Source organism: Oncorhynchus gorbuscha, linkage group LG08 (genome assembly GCF_021184085.1).
Source record: "Oncorhynchus gorbuscha isolate QuinsamMale2020 ecotype Even-year linkage group LG08, OgorEven_v1.0, whole genome shotgun sequence".
NCBI lineage: Eukaryota > Metazoa > Chordata > Actinopteri > Salmoniformes > Salmonidae > Oncorhynchus > Oncorhynchus gorbuscha.
In genome coordinates, this window is record NC_060180.1 from 6427941 (window position 1) to 6447268 (window position 19328).

Below are 19328 nucleotides of genomic sequence, written 5' to 3' on the forward strand. Positions count from 1 at the left end.
ACATTGGGCAAAAGTACAAGTTAGAGGGGCACAGAAAATACAACAGTACATCAATGTTAAAATCCTGTTATTTGAATCTTCTTTTTCTGTCTTAAAAAAAGGAAAAAAGGAAGTATAAGTGTATAGACAAACCCCAACAATGTTTTATGCTTAGTGGTATGGGTTACGGTTAAGTATGTGAACAGAGCAGACTAAGAATCACCCAGAACTACCACTCAAACCAGCCTCCTCTCTACAGGCCTGGCTGGGATACTGTTGTTGTCACAGCAACAGCCACAGTTAAACACCTGGGAGGCTGAGGTGATTCCATGGGTGATAGCAGAGAATCCTTAAAGGATTTTACCCTCCTTCGCTCATCCATCCTCTCTACGCTGTGGGAGAAATGTGCCTGGAAGCTTACATAGTGTTGCTTTCTACGGTCACTGAGGTAATCCCAAAGCATACAGCATAGGAATGTGTCTAAAAACTGTACTGAACTGCACATACTCACCCCAGCTATCATGCAGCCCCAAAAGGACAACACACTGTATTTTATATTTTTATTTAACTAGGAAAGTCAGTTAAGAACAAATTCTTATTTACAATGACAGCCTACCCTGGTCAAACCTGGACGACTCTGGGTCAAATGGTTCACTTATTAGACACATTTCTTACATTGATTTCCTCACTGTTTTTTTCTGTAAACTGCTCATAATTGGTTTAAAACCATGTCACATTCAGGCATTTAATTAATTGGAAACAAATTTCACATTGGTTAAAAATACCACCAGTTCGCTAATCAGCCAAAGTTTGTGTCTTAACAGTCACTTGTCAAACTAACACCAGCTGTCATGACTAATTATAATAATTAGTTAATATGACAGGTCCAAAGCATTATCCATTAACTCAACACCAACACTCAACACCCTCCCCCACACTCCCACCCCAAGTGGACTGGTCAAGCACATCGAAACACAGAGCCACAATCACCACAATACAAAGGGGCCAGCTAGCTGTGGAAGCTACCATGCAGAACCAACCAACCAACGAGGAGGGTGGGGGGGGGACAGCATGCAAGCCAAGGTAATGAATGTCAGGCTTACAGTTTGAGATACCTTTTCAGTATCTATGCCCCGGGACATGGACCAGGTGGAGGCGATGTAATCCATGACCCTCTCGCTCAGCCCCTTGGGCACCTGGTAGAGCTTGAGGAAGTCACGGACGCTGTTCAGCATCTCGTGGTAGCGGTTGGTGTTGGCATACATCTGCTGGAAGATGGTGGTGACGTTACCGAAGATGGTGGCATAAAGAAGGGCTGTGAAAAAAAGAAAAAGACGAGGAGGGAGAAACATTGAGAACATTTAGAGAAGATTACCTTGCAAACCAAAATAGGTTGTGTGAAAGTTCCCAGAACATTCGTTAGGTCTCGGCAAATGTTCTCAAAACACAAAAACTGTCCATTTTGTATAAAACATTCAATAGATGTTGCAAGAGCTAGAACTAGGGCTGAATCGTGACCACAGTAAAATTTCACGTGACAGTTGAGTCACCGTATTCTCGTTTTATGCATGCTGGACATGCTTTGGTAGTACCCAATTTGATAACAACCATCAGGTCATAATGTCCTGGTACTTATGGCTCTATTGTCCCTCTAAACACTCTAACATCAAAGAATATGCAATCAAAAAATCACATCAAACACTTATCCAAACAGGGGCCAATCCTACTTTTAAAAGTCACCTCACTGTGACCAATGTGAAGAAAGAAGTTGAATAGCAGGTTGAAACAGTGTAAAACATGGTTGTTGTGGATGTTTCAACGCCCAACACAACAAAAACGACAGTGCTTTCTAATGTGATGATTCGTTCAAAACACTCATATGCATATTATAGTTTACGCATAGGTTTATGAGCCCAAAAAAACATGAACAAAAATGATTGTGCCATTATACAGTGCATAGCCTACCGCATATTACGCATAGCAGAAAAACATAAAGTAAACTGATTTAAGATGTATTTGGTAAATAATTGGTCTAGCCTTTGAGTGGACTGTATTACTATGCATACTGGGTGGACTGGTTACCTTGTGCTACGCTCCAAAATGTCTATCCATGGGTCTGGGAGACAACGTATAGCCCAAGGCGATGCTGTTGGTTCATTGATTGTGCATGGCGGCTTACAGTTATCCTACAATTAGTGCATTTGATTTTGAACAGCCAAGTAATAGGAACATTTTTATATTTTCAGAATTCATTGGGTGACACATTACTATACCTATTACGTATTCAGAATATCTCACCACCATGTTTCCAGCCCCCCCAGCTATTTTTCTACTTTCTCAAATCATCAATAGCCTATAGTTATACCATGCAGCCCTTGGAATGTATTATATATGTTTTGACTTCTAAGGTTTGTATCATTCACAACTAAAGTTGCCAAATAACTCTAAATCTAGTTTTAAATGACCACTTTTATGCTTTATATAGCCACTTCATATGCACACACGCTCCGGAATGGGAAAAATATCCTTGACATTTTATTCAGCTCAGTTCAATTCTATTCTTATTACTATGAAATGATATTAAATAATTGCATGGGACTTAAGAATATATTGTCAGCTAAATGAACAAGCCTACAGCCTATGGTATGGAGCATAGCCAGATAACTAACAGTAGGTCAACTCATTCTGTTCTTCTGAAATACATGTTCTTCATATCATGTTTCTTTAAACCTGACTAAAATGAATAATGGATGTATTGTGATGGTATATATTACATTTATTTATTATACTTTTATTGAAATGTAGACGTTCCAAAAGGTGCACATCAGCTGCTTGTATGCCTGGAGATGCTAAACGTGTTTATGTTCATTAACGGTCAATTACCTGAGCCATGATACCAGTCTTTTGAATGACAATTACCAGACAAAATGTAATGACCGTCACAGCCCTACCTAGAACACATGTAGCCTGTTATTTAATGGTTCCCAGAATGTTTCATTGTGTTGTGGGTACAGTCTGGTGACAACATTGTGGGGACATCACAAAAGATACGTTCTCAAAACACAAAAACTGTCCAGTTGCGTGGATGATTCTACAATGTTTCTTTGCTACTGGCGACAACAATGTCATACTATTTTTGACCAGACAGAATCAGATAGACGGGCTACAAATACAGAGGGGACCTGTTTTTCTCACATGGATGCTTTCTCCTGTGAGGTACATTCAGCCTCTTGCGAATTGAAGGAAAATAATTAAACAGAGACAACAAAAAAACATAAAATAATTAGTTAAATTCCTGGGGAAGCCTGGCTTCCCTTTGCATCCATGAATACACTCCAGTGCATTTTACCTTGTTTTGCCTGTCCTCAGGTACTTATAACAATTTAACAATATAACATTTTCTAAATGTTCTTGAAATTATTACCTAATATTACCACGACATGCTCAGCTGTAGCTCCTTAAAGCAGATTGGAATTTTACTTTTTTTATTTTACCTTTATTTAACCAGGCAAGTCAGTTAAGAACATATTCTTATTTTCAGTGACAGCCTGGGAACAGTGGGTTAACTGCCTGTTCAGGGGCAGAACGACAGATTTGTACCTTGTCAGCTCGGGGGTTTGAACTCGCAACCTTCCGGTTACTAGTCCAATGCTCTAACCACTAGGCTACGCTGCCCATTATGTTTCTCTCCCGATTTAATGGCAATTCACATTTGAAGGTAATATAGAGACACATGGCATTTTCATTTCATTAATAGTACATTTGAACAGCATTCAAATAAAACAGATAACATATGAGGTGGAAACAATATGGTTAACAAAGTGCACATGTGGGGTTTGAACCTCCAATGTCTGGTTCCCAAGCCATGTATTTTATCCTCTTTGCCACCAGGCAACCCCTGAACGTTTGCATACGTGTTCATGTAAATGTGTTCAAACCCTTTACTCCGTACTTTGTTGAAGCACCTTTGGCAAAGATTACAGTCTCAAGTCTTCTTGGGTATGACGCTACAAGCTTGGCATACCTGTATTTGGGGAGTTTCTCCCATTCTTCTCTGCAGATCCTCTCAAGCTAAGTCAGGTTGGATGGGGAGCGTCGCTGCAGTTATTTTCAGGTCTCTCCAGAGATGTTCAAATTAGGTTCAAGTCCGGGCTCTGGCTGGGCCACTCAAGGACATTTACAGACTTGTCCCAAATCCACTCCTGCTTTGTCTTGGCTGTGTGCTTTGGGTCGTTGTCCTGTTGGAAGGTGAACCTTTGCCCCAGTCTGAGGTCCTGAGTGCTCTGGAGCAGGTTTTCCTCAAGGATCTCTCTGTACTTTGCACAGTTAATCTTTCCTTCGATCCACTACTCTCCCAGTCCCTGCCTCTGAAAAACCTCCCCACAGTATGCTGCTGCCACCACCACGCTTCACCATATGGACGGTTACAGGTTTGCTCCAGACGTAACACTTGGAATTCAGGCCAGTATTTGTTTCATCAGACCAGAGAATCTTGGTTTATCATGGTCTGAGAGTCTTTAGGTACCTTTTTGGCAAACTCCAAGCGGGCTGTCAGGTGCCTTTTACTGAGGAATGGCTTCCGTCTGGCTAGTCTATCATAAAGGCCTGATTGGTGCAATGGTGCAGAGATTGTTCTCTTCCTGGAAGTTTCTCCCATCTCCACAAAGGAACGCTAGAGCTCTGTTACCTCCATGACCAAGGCCCTTCTCCATCGACTGCTCAGTTTGGCCGGGCAGCCAGCTCTAGGAAGTCTTGGTAGCTCCAAACTTCTTCCATTTAAGAATGATGGAGACCTGTGTTCTTTGGGATCTTCAATGCTGCAGAAATATTTTGGTACTCTTCCCCAGATCTGTGCATCGACACAATCCTGTCTCAGAGCTCCAAGGACAATTCCTTCGACGTCATGGCTTGGTTTTTGCTCTGACATGCATTGTCAACTGTGAGACCTTATATAGACAGGTGTGTGCCTTTCCAAATCATGTCCAATCAATTGAATTTACCACAGGTTGTAGAAACATCAAGGATTATCAATGGAATTAGGATGCACCTGATCTCAATTTCGAGTTTCATCGCAAAGAGTCTGAATATATACACTACCGTTCAAAAGTTTGGGGTCACTTAGAAATGTCCTTGATTAGCTGTTCAGGAGTCTATGGCTTCGGGATAGAAGCTTTAAGAAACCTTTTGGACCTAGACTTGGTGCTCCAGTACCACTTGCAGTGCTGTAGCATAGAAAACTAGTCTATGACTAGGGGGGCTGGAGTCTTTGGCAATAATTAGGGCCTTCCTTTGACACTGCCTGGTATAGAGGTCCTGGATGGCAAGAAGCTTAGCACCAGTTATGTACTTGGCTGTACACACTACCCTCTGTAGTGCCTTGCAGTCGGAGGTCAAGCAGTTGCCATGCAACCCGTCAGGATGCTCTCGATGGTGCAGCTGCAGAAACTTTTGAGGATCTGGGGACCCATGGCGTTGTCGTGACCTCGTCATGATTTTCTTGGTGTGTTTGGACCATGATAGTATGTTTGTGATGTGGACACCAAGGAACTTGAAGCTCTCAACCCGCCGTACTACAGCCCTGTCGATGAGAATAGGGGCGTATTCGGCCCTCCTTTTCCTGTAGTCCACGATCATGTCCTTTGTCTTGCTCACATTGAGGGAGAGATTGTTGTCCTGGCACCACACTGCCAGGTCTCTGACCTCCTCCCTATAGGCTGTCCCATCGTTGTAGGTGATCAGGCCTACCACTGTTGTGTCGTCGGCAAACTTAATGTTGGTGGAGTCGTCATTATTATGTTAAACCGAAAACAAATATGCTATGAATGTCATAAAAAACATACTTCTTTGGACATTTTGGAACATTATGCAACCTCTGTAAATATCACAAGAATATTATTGCAACATTAAGGGAACGTCCTGTGCAACCTGAGCTTACTTTGTGTTTTGGAAATCTCTCTCTTGTATTGTATCCACTGTTCCCACATTCTAATTAAATGTTCTGGGAACCTTAAAAGAACAGACAAAATGTGTTCTGGAAACATTCTTATTATTTTAACCCTAAAAGAACGTTGGTAAAATCGTCCGTACAACTGGGCAGTTTTTGTGTTTTGGGAATATATTTTTTGTGATGTCTTCAAATGTTTTTTCCAGACTGTTCCCACAACCTAATGAAACATTATGGGAACATTCAAGAACAGAATGTGTTCTGGAAACGTTCTTGAAACATCAGTCCAATGTTTTATACAAACATTGCACTGTATAACCATGAACACGACTGGACAGTTATGTTATGAGAGCATTTGTTGCAACCTAACGAATGTTCTGGGAACTTTCACAGAACCAATTTTGGTTTGCTGGGAAAACCTTACTGGTAAATTGTGTTATTATATTACCTGGAAACCTAATGAGAACTTTTGGGGAATGTTCTGTGGTAGTTTACAGATGTTGTGCCTAAAAGTTTAGTGAATGTAAGGAAAGCATTACTGGTACATTGTGTTATTACTAAGCTAAGGATCCTGGGACAAAACACCTCCCTTTACAACTGGATCCTGGACTTCCTGGGCCGCCCCCAGGTGGTGAGGGTAGGTAACAACACATCTGCCACGCTGATCCTCAACACTGGAGCCCCTCAGTGGTGCGTGCTCAGTCCCCTCCTGTTCACCCACGACTGCATGGCCAGGCACGAATCCAACACCATCATGAAGTTTACAGACGAAACAACAATGGTAGGCCTGATCACCGACAACTACGAGACAGCCTATAGGTAGGTCAGAGACCTGGCTGTGTGGTGCCAGAATAACAACCTATCACTCAATGTAACCAAGACTAAGGAGATGATTGTGAATTACAGGAAAAGGAGGACCGAACACACCCTCATTCTCATCGACGGGGCTGTGGTGGAGCAGGTTGAGAACTTCAAGTTCCTTGGTGTCCACACCACCAAAAAACTACAATGGTCCAAACATATCAGTCATGAAGAGGGCACGGCAAAGCCTATTCCTCCTCAGGAGACTGAAAAGATTTGGCATGGGTCCCCAGATCCTCAAAAGGTTCTACAGTTGCATCATTGCCTGGTGCGGCAACTGCTCGGCCTCCGATCGCAAGGCACTCCAGAGGGTAGTGCGTACGGCCCAGTACATCACTGGGGCTAAGCTGCCTGCCATCATATCTACATGTACATACTACCTCAATCAGCCCGACTAACCGGTGCCTGTATATAGCCTTGCTACTGTATATAGCCTTGCTACTGTTATTTTTCCACTGTCTTTTTACTGTTGTTTTTATTTCTTTACTTACCTATTGTTCACCTAATACCTTTTTTTAACTTAGAAATCGCACTGTTGGTTAGAGCCTGTAAGTAAGCATTTCACTGTAAGGTCGACAAATAAACGTTGATTTGTTTTGTTAATATTATCTGGAAACCTAATAATACATTTTGGGGAATGTTCTGTGGTGGTTGTTGCAGATGTTGTGCCTAACATTTTAGTGAATGTAAGGAAAACATTCCAAGGATATTTAAATGAAGACAAAAAAAATCTATATCAAATGTTACCATGCTATTGTTAGGATTTTATCTAACGTTAGGATCTAACTATAACTTAAATGGGAATCTTAGCTAATGTTCCCGGTTTGTTGGGAAGAGTCCAAGAAAGTTAGCTTCACAGAGAAGAATATTACACATTGAAGGAGAAAAGCTTAAAGTTAACAGATGGCAGACTTCAGGAATTGATCCAGGAATTGATCCAGTATTAGAAACGTGCTAAAATGTGTTAGTCTACGTAATTGTAAGTAGCTGAAATACATACTTTAAGTCAAGTGATCAAAGCTTGTTGATCTGTAAATGTATCAAAGATTCACTGAAGGTTCAGACAGAGGTATCCTGCATATTTGAGGACAAACATAGAAAAGAAGAGTCAAGAACCAAAGTCACAAACATGCAGTTTGCGAGGAAGTGTTTATGCGACATTGGTGACAGGGTGGCAGTTTTGCTTGCGTGTGTGCATGTGCGCATAGAGGAAACAGGAAACAGAGCTTTAGAGGTGGTGACAGAGACGCAGAGCTCTTCTGACCGTGCCTGTCTATCAGTATCATGGTCTATGTTGCATGACAAGCCTTTAGGTCACTACATGGATATCAAATGACTCAGTTTTACAACCTTTGGTAGTTCAACCTTTTCCTGCACAGTCTAAAGCGGTGTTTCTCAAACTTTTTGTCCACCAGGGACAGGCAAGATGTGGTACTTCCTTCTTTGAGGGCTTACTTTTAAATTCAATCAGTGTTAGCTAACTATGAGTGATTGGTGCCAGTCTACGGACCGGAGGTTGAAAAACATTGAACTAAAAGGTCTCCAATCAGTGTGGATGTCTTCAATAACTGGAATCAGGGATTCTACATGAATACATGTCTCCGGGTTTTTATTTTGGAGGGGTGGATATTGCGGAATTACAACATCTTATGTTTCAGCCTTAAATGAACAGATACTCATGACATCTGCGTTTATTTATTAAGCATTATACAACAGTTGGGTCAAATCCTTAATGCTGATTGGTTAAAACCACCTTCCAGACGGTGTCCATTCCACAAGTTACCACCGGCTAAAACTATGATGTTAAAATGCCTATTTACTCTGACCTGACAGTCCAGAGCTCTGTTTTCATGTCATCTGACCAAAGCACCAGTTTCAATCCAAGTGGCAATAACACTACAGGTGTTAACATTTGTTAGATGACGTGAAAATAGAGCTCTTTGGCCACACACACCAGTGGTGGGTTTGGTGTCGAAATGAGAACAAAAGGGCAGAAAATATCCCCATAATTACTGAAAAAGATGTTGGTGGAACTTTGATGTTATGGGGCTATTTTTACTTCCACTGGTCCTGAGGCCGGTGTTGAGTTCAACGGAATCATGAGCTTTACCCAGTACCAGGATATTTTTGCCAAAAACCTGGTTGCCTCTGCCAGGAAGCTGAAACTTGGCCACAAGTTAATCTTCCAGCAAGACAACAACCCCAAGCACACATCAAAATACACAAATAATTGGTTAATTGGCCATAAAAATCTACATCAGGTCTCCGGACTTGAAACCCATTGAAGACCTGAGGTTTGAATTGAAGAGGGCAGTCCATAAGTGCAGGAGGAGGATCTGGAAGGATTCTATATGGAGAATTGGTCTAAGATATCTCCCAACTCATAAAATATTTTAGAAAAAGGCTCAGTGCCATTATCTTCATAAGGGGTGTCAATAATTTGACCCCATTTAAATAAATAAAAAATCACTTGTTAAAGTAAATCTATTTCTGACCGATTTTTATTATTTTAATGATTTATTTAATACAGTAATTTTTGCTCATCGTCATCAAGGGTGACAATAATTTGGGACCCCACTCTACACATTCATAATACAAAGAGTTTCCTTTTTCAACAGGCTATTGTGCAGCTTTAGCAGGGAAGCCTTTCTGTGGGCTGTCAGAAAGACTATGGCGAACTAACAAGGTTTAACAAGACTGCTTAGGGTGATAGAACTGCATCTGATTGAAAAGGGTCAGCTCTCTCTCTTACACATATACAAACTTTCTGTGCTTTATTCTGCAAAATAACAATAATCGTATGCCTTACTCATTGGTTCTACTACAAGGGCAAATGGAGGGTTTGGTCAGTTTTCTGTGTAAAAATCTGTTTGAATTTCATGCTTATTCCTTTCCAAAGAAATAGGAATCCAAACCCTGTTTCTACAGAGTAAAGTGTGAAGGGTGTCTCATTGAGTAATAAGGCTGTCATAAGAAGAGCTGCAGAAATACTTTCTTTACACCATGTAAATGAATGTAATGATTGCACAATGAACAATTGAGCTAATTTAACAGCTTATTATAGCTGTGGCAATTTTCTGGAAGATGATAGCTTTGAGACATTGATGCTCCTTTTTTTCCAAACCAAACACCACCTATAACATTCTGCAATGCCAACAGTATTTGACAAAGTACTCTATTTGAGGCCAGAGGGACCACAACAAAATTATCGCCTGAAATGGGTGCCATGTTGAAATTGAGTTTCCCATCATTGTAGCAGGAGATAGCAGTTAACACAGTTTAAATTACATTTCTCTCCCCACTTTAGAGTGCAGCGACACTGGTTTGTATTGATTTTACCTATCTGCCAAGTGTGTGTATTTGTGTATGTGCAAAAGCATCAGTTTCATGACAGGACGCAGTGATAAAGTGTTGTCACTATGATCCATGACAGCAGACACAACTTATCTCCTGACACACTCCAGTCTACTGTGTTTCTATCTTAACACTGATGTATAGGATACTGCAGATATACAAAACGATCATTTTCCGTAATGATGTATATACAAAAAAAAAACAGACATTGTATAGGTGAGAATGGGGTAAGTTGAGCCACCTTTGTTTCTAGGAAACCATACACAAAATGTATATTTTGACCAAATATTTAGGAAGAGGTCATCATTTCATGGAGTCCATAAAAGAAGCAACCAGATGGAAAATGTAAGGTCCAAATGATTTTCACAAAGTCAAATTAATTTATTGTTTGAGGTTTCATGATGCTTGTATCTAAACCAAAGTAGATCATTTAAAGATTGTTCATTACATCAGATAGGGTCTCTATACATTTCATCATGAGGTCCTAAACCTAGCAAGAAAGTGCATCCTTGTAGCTGTGTGGGCTAATATAGTCAAAATGTTTGCTTTGGGGGCCTCCCGAGTGACACAGCGGTCTAAGGCACTGCATCACTACAGATCCTGTTTCGATCCCAGGCTGTTTCGCAGTTGACTGTGACAGGGATGCCCATGAGGTGGCACACAATAGGCCCAGCGTCGTCCTGGTTAGGGGAGGGTTTGGCCGGCCGGGTTGTCCTTGTCCCATCACTCTCTAGCGACTCCTGTGGTGGGCCCGGGCGCAATGCATGCTGACACAGTCGCCCGGTGTACGGTGTTTCCTTCAATACATTGGTGCGGCTGGTTTCCGGGTTAAGTGAGAAGTGCGGCATGGCAGGGTCGTGTTTCTGAAAATGCACGGCTCTCGATCTTCGCCTCTCCCGAGTCCATACAGAAGTTGCAGCGATGGGACAAAACTGATTACCAACTGGATATCACGAAATTGGGGAGAAAAAGGGATATATTTTTCTTTTCTGATTGTTGAGCCAATGGCAAGTTGAGCAAACTGAAATGTCTTCTTCCCAGGAGTAATACAAGGCATTATTGCTGGAATATGAGGTAACCACAGCGCCTGGCCTATGTTAATAGACTACACAGTGTTTGTTAGGTGTAAAGCCTGTGTTAAAATATGCACGTGATGAATTATGTTTGGGAAATAAAGATATGCATGGTTTTTAAAAAGTAGTGGTAATATTTCATTCAGTACAGAAACTTGTAGGTAGCTTAACTAACCCTGTCCTGTGACTCACCTTACTCCATACCAAGGGTAAGTTGTGCCAAGACCCCACTTTTTTTGGGACAAGCTATGTTTCCAAAACTGTAATGTTTACCTACATTCTGATTATTTCCAGGAATACACAACATCTGGAAATATATGGAGATATCTTTGTTAGAACGAATACTACATTTCTCTTGTTGGAGTGATGCTGAATGCAAAGAATGGCTCAACTTACCCCAATCCCCCCTACAGTGCTTGCATTCACACACACAAATGTGCCTAGAATGCAGTATGAAGAGGGTATTCATAGTCTTACTCAATGTAGCTTTCCAAAGCAAAACTGTTACTGTAAAATTGTGTCCATACCATCCCTATCATTAATTGCACAAATATGAAATTGGCTCATATTGGTGCGATAAACCTTATTGTCAAACAAAATGTTGAGCCATTCTTAGCGAAAAAGTCCCCACGGCAACTTTAAAAATCCTTTGTCCGTTAATTTGCTATAAAATAGTATTGTGACAGAGGATTTGAAGCAGGGCTCAATGGGACTTCCCTGCATGAATAAAGATAAAAAATGTCCTGCATGCTGTCTGCAATGTGAAGCATATGTGACAGAATATTATATCATTATGTTGTCACTGCTGCCTTTGAAGATGATCAGATACTACACAGGTCCATGTGTCTCCAGTGCTCCTCTCTACTGTAGCTCTCGCTCTTATCTCTACTGTATACTAGAACTCTCTCTCCTCTCTACTGTAGACTAGCGCTCTCTCTCCTCTCTACTGTAGAATAGAGCTCTCTCTTCTCTTTACTGTAGACTAGAGCTCTCCCTCTCCTCTCTACTGTAGAATAGAGCTCTCTCTTCTCTTTACTGTAGACTAGAGCTCTGCCTCTCCTCTCTACTGTAGAATAGAGCTCTCTCTTCTCTTTACTGTAGACTAGAGTTCTCTCTCTCCTCTCTACTGTAGAATAGAGCCTTCTCTTCTCTTTACTGTAGACTAGAGCTCTCTCTCTCCTCTCTACTGTAGAATAGAGCCTTCTCTTCTCTTTACTGTAGACTAGAGCTCTCTCTCTCCTCTCTACTGTAGAATAGAGCCTTCTCTTCTCTTTACTGTAGACTAGAGTTCTCTCTCTCCTCTACTGTAGACTAGAGCTATCTCTCTCCTCTCTACTGTAGACTCCCTAACTTCTTAGTGGACAGATACAGATGTAGGATCTTCATTTGTCCCAGTTTGCTACGTCGGGATACATTTTTTGTAAGGGAAAATCAAGTCTGAAATTTCAAAGTGGAAAATATAAACCTTAAATAGTTTCTCTCTCTCACGCTCTCTCTCTCTCTGGACAGGACGGAAGGTGACACCTGGAGCCATGTTACTAGGGGTGTTTGGACAGGATGGAAGGTAACACCTGGAGCCATGTTACTAGGGGTGCTTGGACAGGATGGAAGGTAACACCTGGAGCCATGTTACTAGGGGTGCTTGGACAGGATGGAAGGTAACACCTGGAGCCATGTTACTAGGGGTGCTTGGACAAGATGGAAGGTAACACCTGGAGCCATGTTACTAGGGGTGCTTGGACAGGATGGAAGGTAACACCTGGAGCCATGTTACTAGGGGTGCTTGGCCAGGATGGAAGGTAACACCTGGAGCCATGTTACTAGGGGTGCTTGGCCAGGATGGAAGGTAACACCTGGAGCCATGTTACTAGGGGTGCTTGGACAGGATGGAAGGTAACACCTGGAGCCATGTTACTAGGGGTGCTTGGACAGGATGGAAGGTAACACCTGGAGCCATGTTACTAGGGGTGCTTGGACAAGATGGAAGGTAACACCTGGAGCCATGTTACTAGGGGTGCTTGGACAGGATGGAAGGTAACACCTGGAGCCATGTTACTAGGGGTGCTTGGACAAGATGGAAGGTAACACCTGGAGCTCGGTATGGCACGTGATCAAAGGCAGTGGAAAGAGACCTGCTCTGCTCTTTGTGTGTGTTACTGTACCATTCTCTTGGCAGTGAGAACCTAATAAGTACTTCTGCGATAGAGAGTGTGCGTGTGTGTGTGTGTGTGTGTGTGTGTGTGTGTGTGTGTGTGTGTGTGTGTGTGTGTGTGTGTGTGTGTGTGTGTGTGTGTGTGTGTGTGTGTGTGTGTGTGTGTGTGTGTGTGTGTGTGTGTGTGTGTGTGTGTGTGTGTGTCATCAATGCAACAGCCACATCATTGTCCCTCTGGGTATATGAACGCATCAGCAAATCAATATTCCATATGATGTGACAATAATATGCTAATGTTCATATTCAGAAATTGCAACTAGCCACAAAAAGTGATTACACAGTCTACAAAATATACTGTACCTGTACTATACATTAAACATGCATCCCCAGGAAGAATGGCTGCTGCTTTGGCAAAAGCTAATGGGTATCTGAATAAACCAATAAGCAGAATCACTGACAGAGCAGTGGTGTTATAACAAGACCGGATGGAGAGATTCAGGTGAAACAGGGACAAAGGTATTAACACACACAATGTACTTCAAAATATTTTAGAATGACTAAGATTGGTAGCATTTTACTGTAGGGGGCCTTGTGAATTCATTCATAATACTTTATAACAGCTACATAACACATAAAGACAGGACACCTACAGTAAAGAGTCACCAATCCTAGGCATCCGAAAGTCCTAATCTTTTGAAGTACATTGTGTGTGTTAATACCTTTGTCCCCGTTTCATCTGAATCTCTCCATCAGGACTTGTTATAACACCACTGCTCTGTCAGTGATTCTGCTTTAAATGGAATCAGCCAACAGCTGTCTTTCTTTGAAGACAATTTACAGACAGTTGTCAAAAACCCTATAATGCTCAGGGCCAACCGTTGCTATAGTGACAAGACAGCTGTATAATTCCCCTGTCAATGATGTGATCTTCGGCTGCTGCCAATAACAAATCACAGCAGTTGGTAAAAATATAATTGTGCAGAGTCGGACATTTTTATAGCGAATAATGAAATAGTCTGTCAGGGTTTAAACTGAATAGAATCATACAGTAGTCATTCCACTTGAATCCTCTGATGCCTTTCCAAGCTTCTTTCTATTCAGAACAAAACCTACAGCATGACCTTCACAATACACAAACCCCAACTCTTGGATTGTGTCTCCATCGTTAAAGTGTATAGAATCCCTACTAGGACTTACTTTATGCCACAATGGTGCACAAAACAACCTTGGAGCTCTGCAGGTTATGAAATGGAAACAAGGAGAGAAACCAATTCAGTATTGAAATGCACCTGTACAACCGCTGTACCTCTCACCGTCTCCCTCTTTGTCTCTCACCATGGAAACGGAGGCTGAGGTGCCGGGAGTGCATCTGAACCTGTTGTTCAGTGGGTGCTGTAAAGTAGTGAGTGAAACAGGTCTGCGTCCCAAACTACACCCTGTTCCCTATGTAGTGTACTACTTTTGACCAGGGTCCATAGGGGTCTGGTAAAAAGTAGTGCACTAGATGAGGAATACGGTGCCAATTGGGACGCACACAGGGTGTAAGAGCAGCTGAGGCAGATGGTGCTGGAGGTAGTGAGTGATTGCAGGGGGATTGCTCGGCTCAATTGATCCTGCCTAGTATATTTCTCCTGGTTCTCCTGCTGCAGCTACTCCTAGACAACCGAGAGCCAGCCAGCCATATAACTGGTCTACGGTCTGTGCCCTATATGGCATGTGTGTGTCAGTCTCTGGCTGTCTTTAGACGTAGCCTTGCGAAATGGATGGATGGAATAAAAAGGATGGCTAGGTGATGATCATTCCCTAAATGTTGCCATAACCACTGACAGATATGATATGAATCTCACCAGGTGAGATGATTCAACACCCCTGAATTAACGTTTCAAAGAGCTCAGGAGTGGCAAACATTTGTTATTTGCATACAAATGCTCATGCTGTTGTGATGCAAATATAATGGTGCGAAATAGTGTCAGAAAATGGTTTTGGGGACAGTAGAGTGTTTGCTGTGCTCGCTGTTTCCTGGCTGGATGAAGTGCAGGGCCATCGATTCAGACAGTTTAAGGGGACATGATATAATGGGTTGGTCAAATCAATTCAAAATAGAGACCTTAAAAGGCCCAATACAGACATTTTTATCTCAATATCAAATCATTTCTGGGTAACAATAAAGTACCTTACTGCAATAGTTTTCCATTAAAATTATTTTAAAATATATATATTTCTCAAGCAATAATTTTGCTAGGACTCACTGGGAGTGGTCTGAGTGGGGAAGGGAATAGCGCCAAAGTGATGGAGGAGCCTAACGTGATGTAAATGTGAAAACTAGCTGATATTGACAGAGAGGTTTGGAATGCTCTTTGTTATTGGTCTATTAAATTTATACCGCCTGGTGACGTCACCAGGAAAGCCAAAACTCCACCGATGAAAAACCTGTTAATTAAAAGTTCCTATGTAGATTGCATTTTCAACAAGCAACTATCAGGAAATAACAACGATCAAATTAGACTTTTACAGTGTTAGTTTCATCAGCTGTGGTACAATATGATACAAAACAGAGGAAAAACTGCATTTTGACTGCCTTGGCCTTTTAGGGTCAGTGGAGCCCAAATGTATGATGGGGTGAACATGACAATATTACCAGATCGAGCTGCTCCAGTGTTCTGTTTATATAGAATCAAGGAATTCAATTCTAACAACAACATCATGAGACTTGAGAGCATCATTTATTCATTCAGAATGCTACCACAAGGGGAAAAAGCAAACATAAAGGAACCCTTAACCCTTAGGTCTGTTTCCCAAACCTTTCAGAGTTCCCAGTCCAGAATGTATTCCAGAATCCAAAACTGATTCAAATGGTCACCTAACCATCAAGCCCTTCTGTTAAATCAGTGGCGATAATTCTGTAATACATCATATGTGGACTGGATGGGGGTACTCCAGGAGAGGATTGGGAAACTTTGCCTTAGATCCCATGTACTCACATCCGATCATCATCATGGCGACAGCGAAGATCTTCTCTCCATCGGTGGTAGGGGCGATGTTTCCAAACCCTATACTGGTCAGAGAGGTCATGGTGAAGTATAGAGATGTGATGTAGACAGAGTCTTTGTTGGGGCCGCCCTCCCACTTCCCTGTCCCGCTGGCGTTGAAGCGGTATGGAGAGCCCACCGTCTCCCCTAGCATGTACAGCCAGCTGTCTGTCCGCAGGATGCCTGTTTCCTCGTCTATCACCTCATAGTCACCAATACTGTACCTGTTATAGTCAGTCAAGATAAAAAAGATATTCAGCCACTCTTGGTAGAACAACGTTTGCTTTAAAAAAATGTATCCTTTATTGTTAAAGCCTAGTTAGACAACCAACCAGGTGATACCGGTTAGGTTGAGAAGAGAAAGAGGGGTAGGAGTTAGATGTAGGGGTTATGGTTAAGGGGTAGGGGCTAGGTTTATGTTTAGGGGTAGGGGTTAGGTTTAAGGGGGATGGGAAGGGATAGGTTTCTGTTTAGGGGTTAGGTTTAGGGGTAGGAGTTAGGGTTACTGGAAGGGATAGGTTTATGTTTAGGGGTTAGGTTTAGGGGTAGGAGTTAGGGTTACTGGAAGGGATAGGTTTATGTTTAGGGGTAGGAGTTAGTGTTACTGGAAGGGATAGGTTTCTGTTTAGGGGTTAGGTTTAGGGGTAGGAGTTAGGGTTACTGGAAGGGATAGGTTTATGTTTAGGGGTTAGGTTTAGGAGTTAGGGTTACTGGAAGGGATAGGTTTATGTTTAGGGGTAGGAGTTAGGGTTACTGGAAGGGATAGGTTTATGTTTAGGGGTAGGAGTTAGTGTTAGTGTTAGGGTTAAGGGTACCTCTACAACACAGGTCAGAGGTTGGTTCACTTTGCTTAGGGGATTAAGAAAATAATGCATGTCAATGCTGGTGAGAAACAGAAACGCACTTCTCCCACATGACATTGTCAACCCCACAGAGCAGGCGCTTTTTAAAGGCGCTGTTTCTCAACCCTGTTACTCATTGACTCCCAAGTCGTTTTGTTTTGTATTTTTGTTCTAATCCACCGCTAGGACATCTGATTCAACTTGAACACTAATCCACAACTAATCTTCTAGATTAATTAAATTAGGTGTGGTAGAACAAAAGCATGCCACAGCTGGGGATCAGAGGGGGATGGATTAAGAAACACTGAAGAAATATGCAATTAACAAATACAGTAGTCAGATTGTTTTGACTACTGTGATCATATATCAAAATATGATAAAAGTTTATTTTGAAGGGTACCAACATAATGGCTTTCTATCACATGAATAACTCCTATAACAGGTTTTGCCAACCTCTCCTTGGGGACCACCAGACGGTTTACATCTTTGTTGTCTAATCGTCAAGGCTTGACTAGTTCAAATCAGGTGTGCCAGTTTAGGGCTACCGCAAATATCTGCAACATCTGGTGGTCCTGGATGAGAGGGTTGTAAAGTACTGTCATGACACATTAAAGGCAGACTCAGCGATATGAAGTAGTTGCACAATGTGAACAGCATAGTGGGACAATTTCCGCAAATAAGACCGTTGAAGCAGGAGCTTAAACTTCTCCTCTGTTTTGTCCCGTACCTACCATGTTGTAACAGCGTGAAGTGAACCTGTGCACATGCTCAGATACTTTGTGTGACTGTGTGAGAGCAAAGTCTTGCATGTCGCTATTGTAATGCTGCTCGTGACAACATCATTTCATTGAAATCTACTTTTAATATACAGTAAATCAGTCAGAACAGTACCAGATGCAGGCCAGCCAGTGGGCAGCCAGGCCAAAGACACACACCAACAGGACGAGGACGGCGGCTCCATACTCAATGTAGTGGTCCAGTTTACGAGCTACCCTGCCCAAACGCAGCAGCCGGACCACCTTCAGAGAACTGAACAGACTGCTGATCCCCTGAGAGAGAGAGAGAAAGAGAGAGAGAGAGATTTAAATAATGTCTCAGTTCTATGGAAACAGTAGGGTTGTCCTGTATTTTAAGAGCCATTACGTCAGGTGCAAACAAATACCAGGATTAACACAACTGCATCATATTTTTACCCAAACCAACTCAGTGAGTTTGATAATGAAAGGCCTACTTGAGTGACAGCTCGATGGTTCCAGTTCTTCACGTTCCACAAATAAACACAGGTAGAGGGACCATGCAAACAGAATGAAACAGGGGGACGAAGAAGAAAAGAAAGAAAGTAGTGAGCATGATCAAAACCGAAAAGAAGATCACATTTTTAAAAAATAAACATATACAAATTATTAGGTAAATCACATGAATGTAAAAAGGATCATGTGATAAAAAATACAAACGGTTGCGACACTAAAAACCTAATCTCTGTTAGACTTGATTTTTATTAGGAATGTGGTTTATTCAGCATGTGGAATGCGACGAACATAATAATAATAATAAATAATAAATAATATATGCCATTTAGCATCCAAAGCGTGTCATGTGTGCATACATTCTACGTATGGGTGGTCCCGGGATCGAACCCACTGTTAGCTGCTCTACCAACTGAGCTACAGAAGGACCAACATGTTAGCTGGTAACAATTTCAGTTGACCAATTTCAATGCACATCCCAAAATATTACAGTGAAGCTGCGAATAAACTCCTCAAAAAAAGAAACGTCCCTTTTTCAGGACCCTGTCTTTCAAAGAACATTCGTAAAAATCCAAATAACTTCAAGATCTTGGTGGTTGAAGTCACAAATTGAATACCAAATTTTTCTGGATACATGCATTTACATTCAATATGCAAGATGTGAGTGCAAGATACATCTTAGAAGCAAGGGTATAGTACATAATGAATTGCATGGCAATTCCGCCTACAGTTTGGTGATCAGAGTGGAATGGTATAATAACCTTGGGGGTTAAAAGACAAACAGCTCAAAGGCAGTGAGACAATTATTCTTTTGTCTCAAGATTATGTAGTCATCCTGATTTCCGTA

The 19328-nt window shown here is 41.8% G+C and overlaps 1 protein-coding gene across 5 annotated transcripts in view; it reads right to left on the minus strand.

Moving 5' to 3' along the window:
- The window catches only part of LOC124040719 (potassium voltage-gated channel subfamily H member 1-like), a 91436-nt gene that overhangs the window by 45137 nt on the left and 26971 nt on the right, over positions 1 to 19328 (minus strand). For 2 of the 5 annotated variants that reach the window (XM_046357801.1, XM_046357799.1), the window contains 4 exons: positions 18466 to 18492; positions 18126 to 18283; positions 16345 to 16616; positions 1083 to 1294 (listed from right to left, as the gene is read on the minus strand). In XM_046357801.1, the coding sequence (XP_046213757.1) occupies positions 1083 to 1294; positions 16345 to 16616; positions 18126 to 18283; positions 18466 to 18492 (669 nt within the window). The remainder of the gene's footprint in view (positions 1 to 1082; positions 1295 to 16344; positions 16617 to 18125; positions 18284 to 18465; positions 18493 to 19328) is intronic. The other 3 variants (XM_046357800.1, XM_046357803.1, XM_046357802.1) reach the window with 3 other exon arrangements.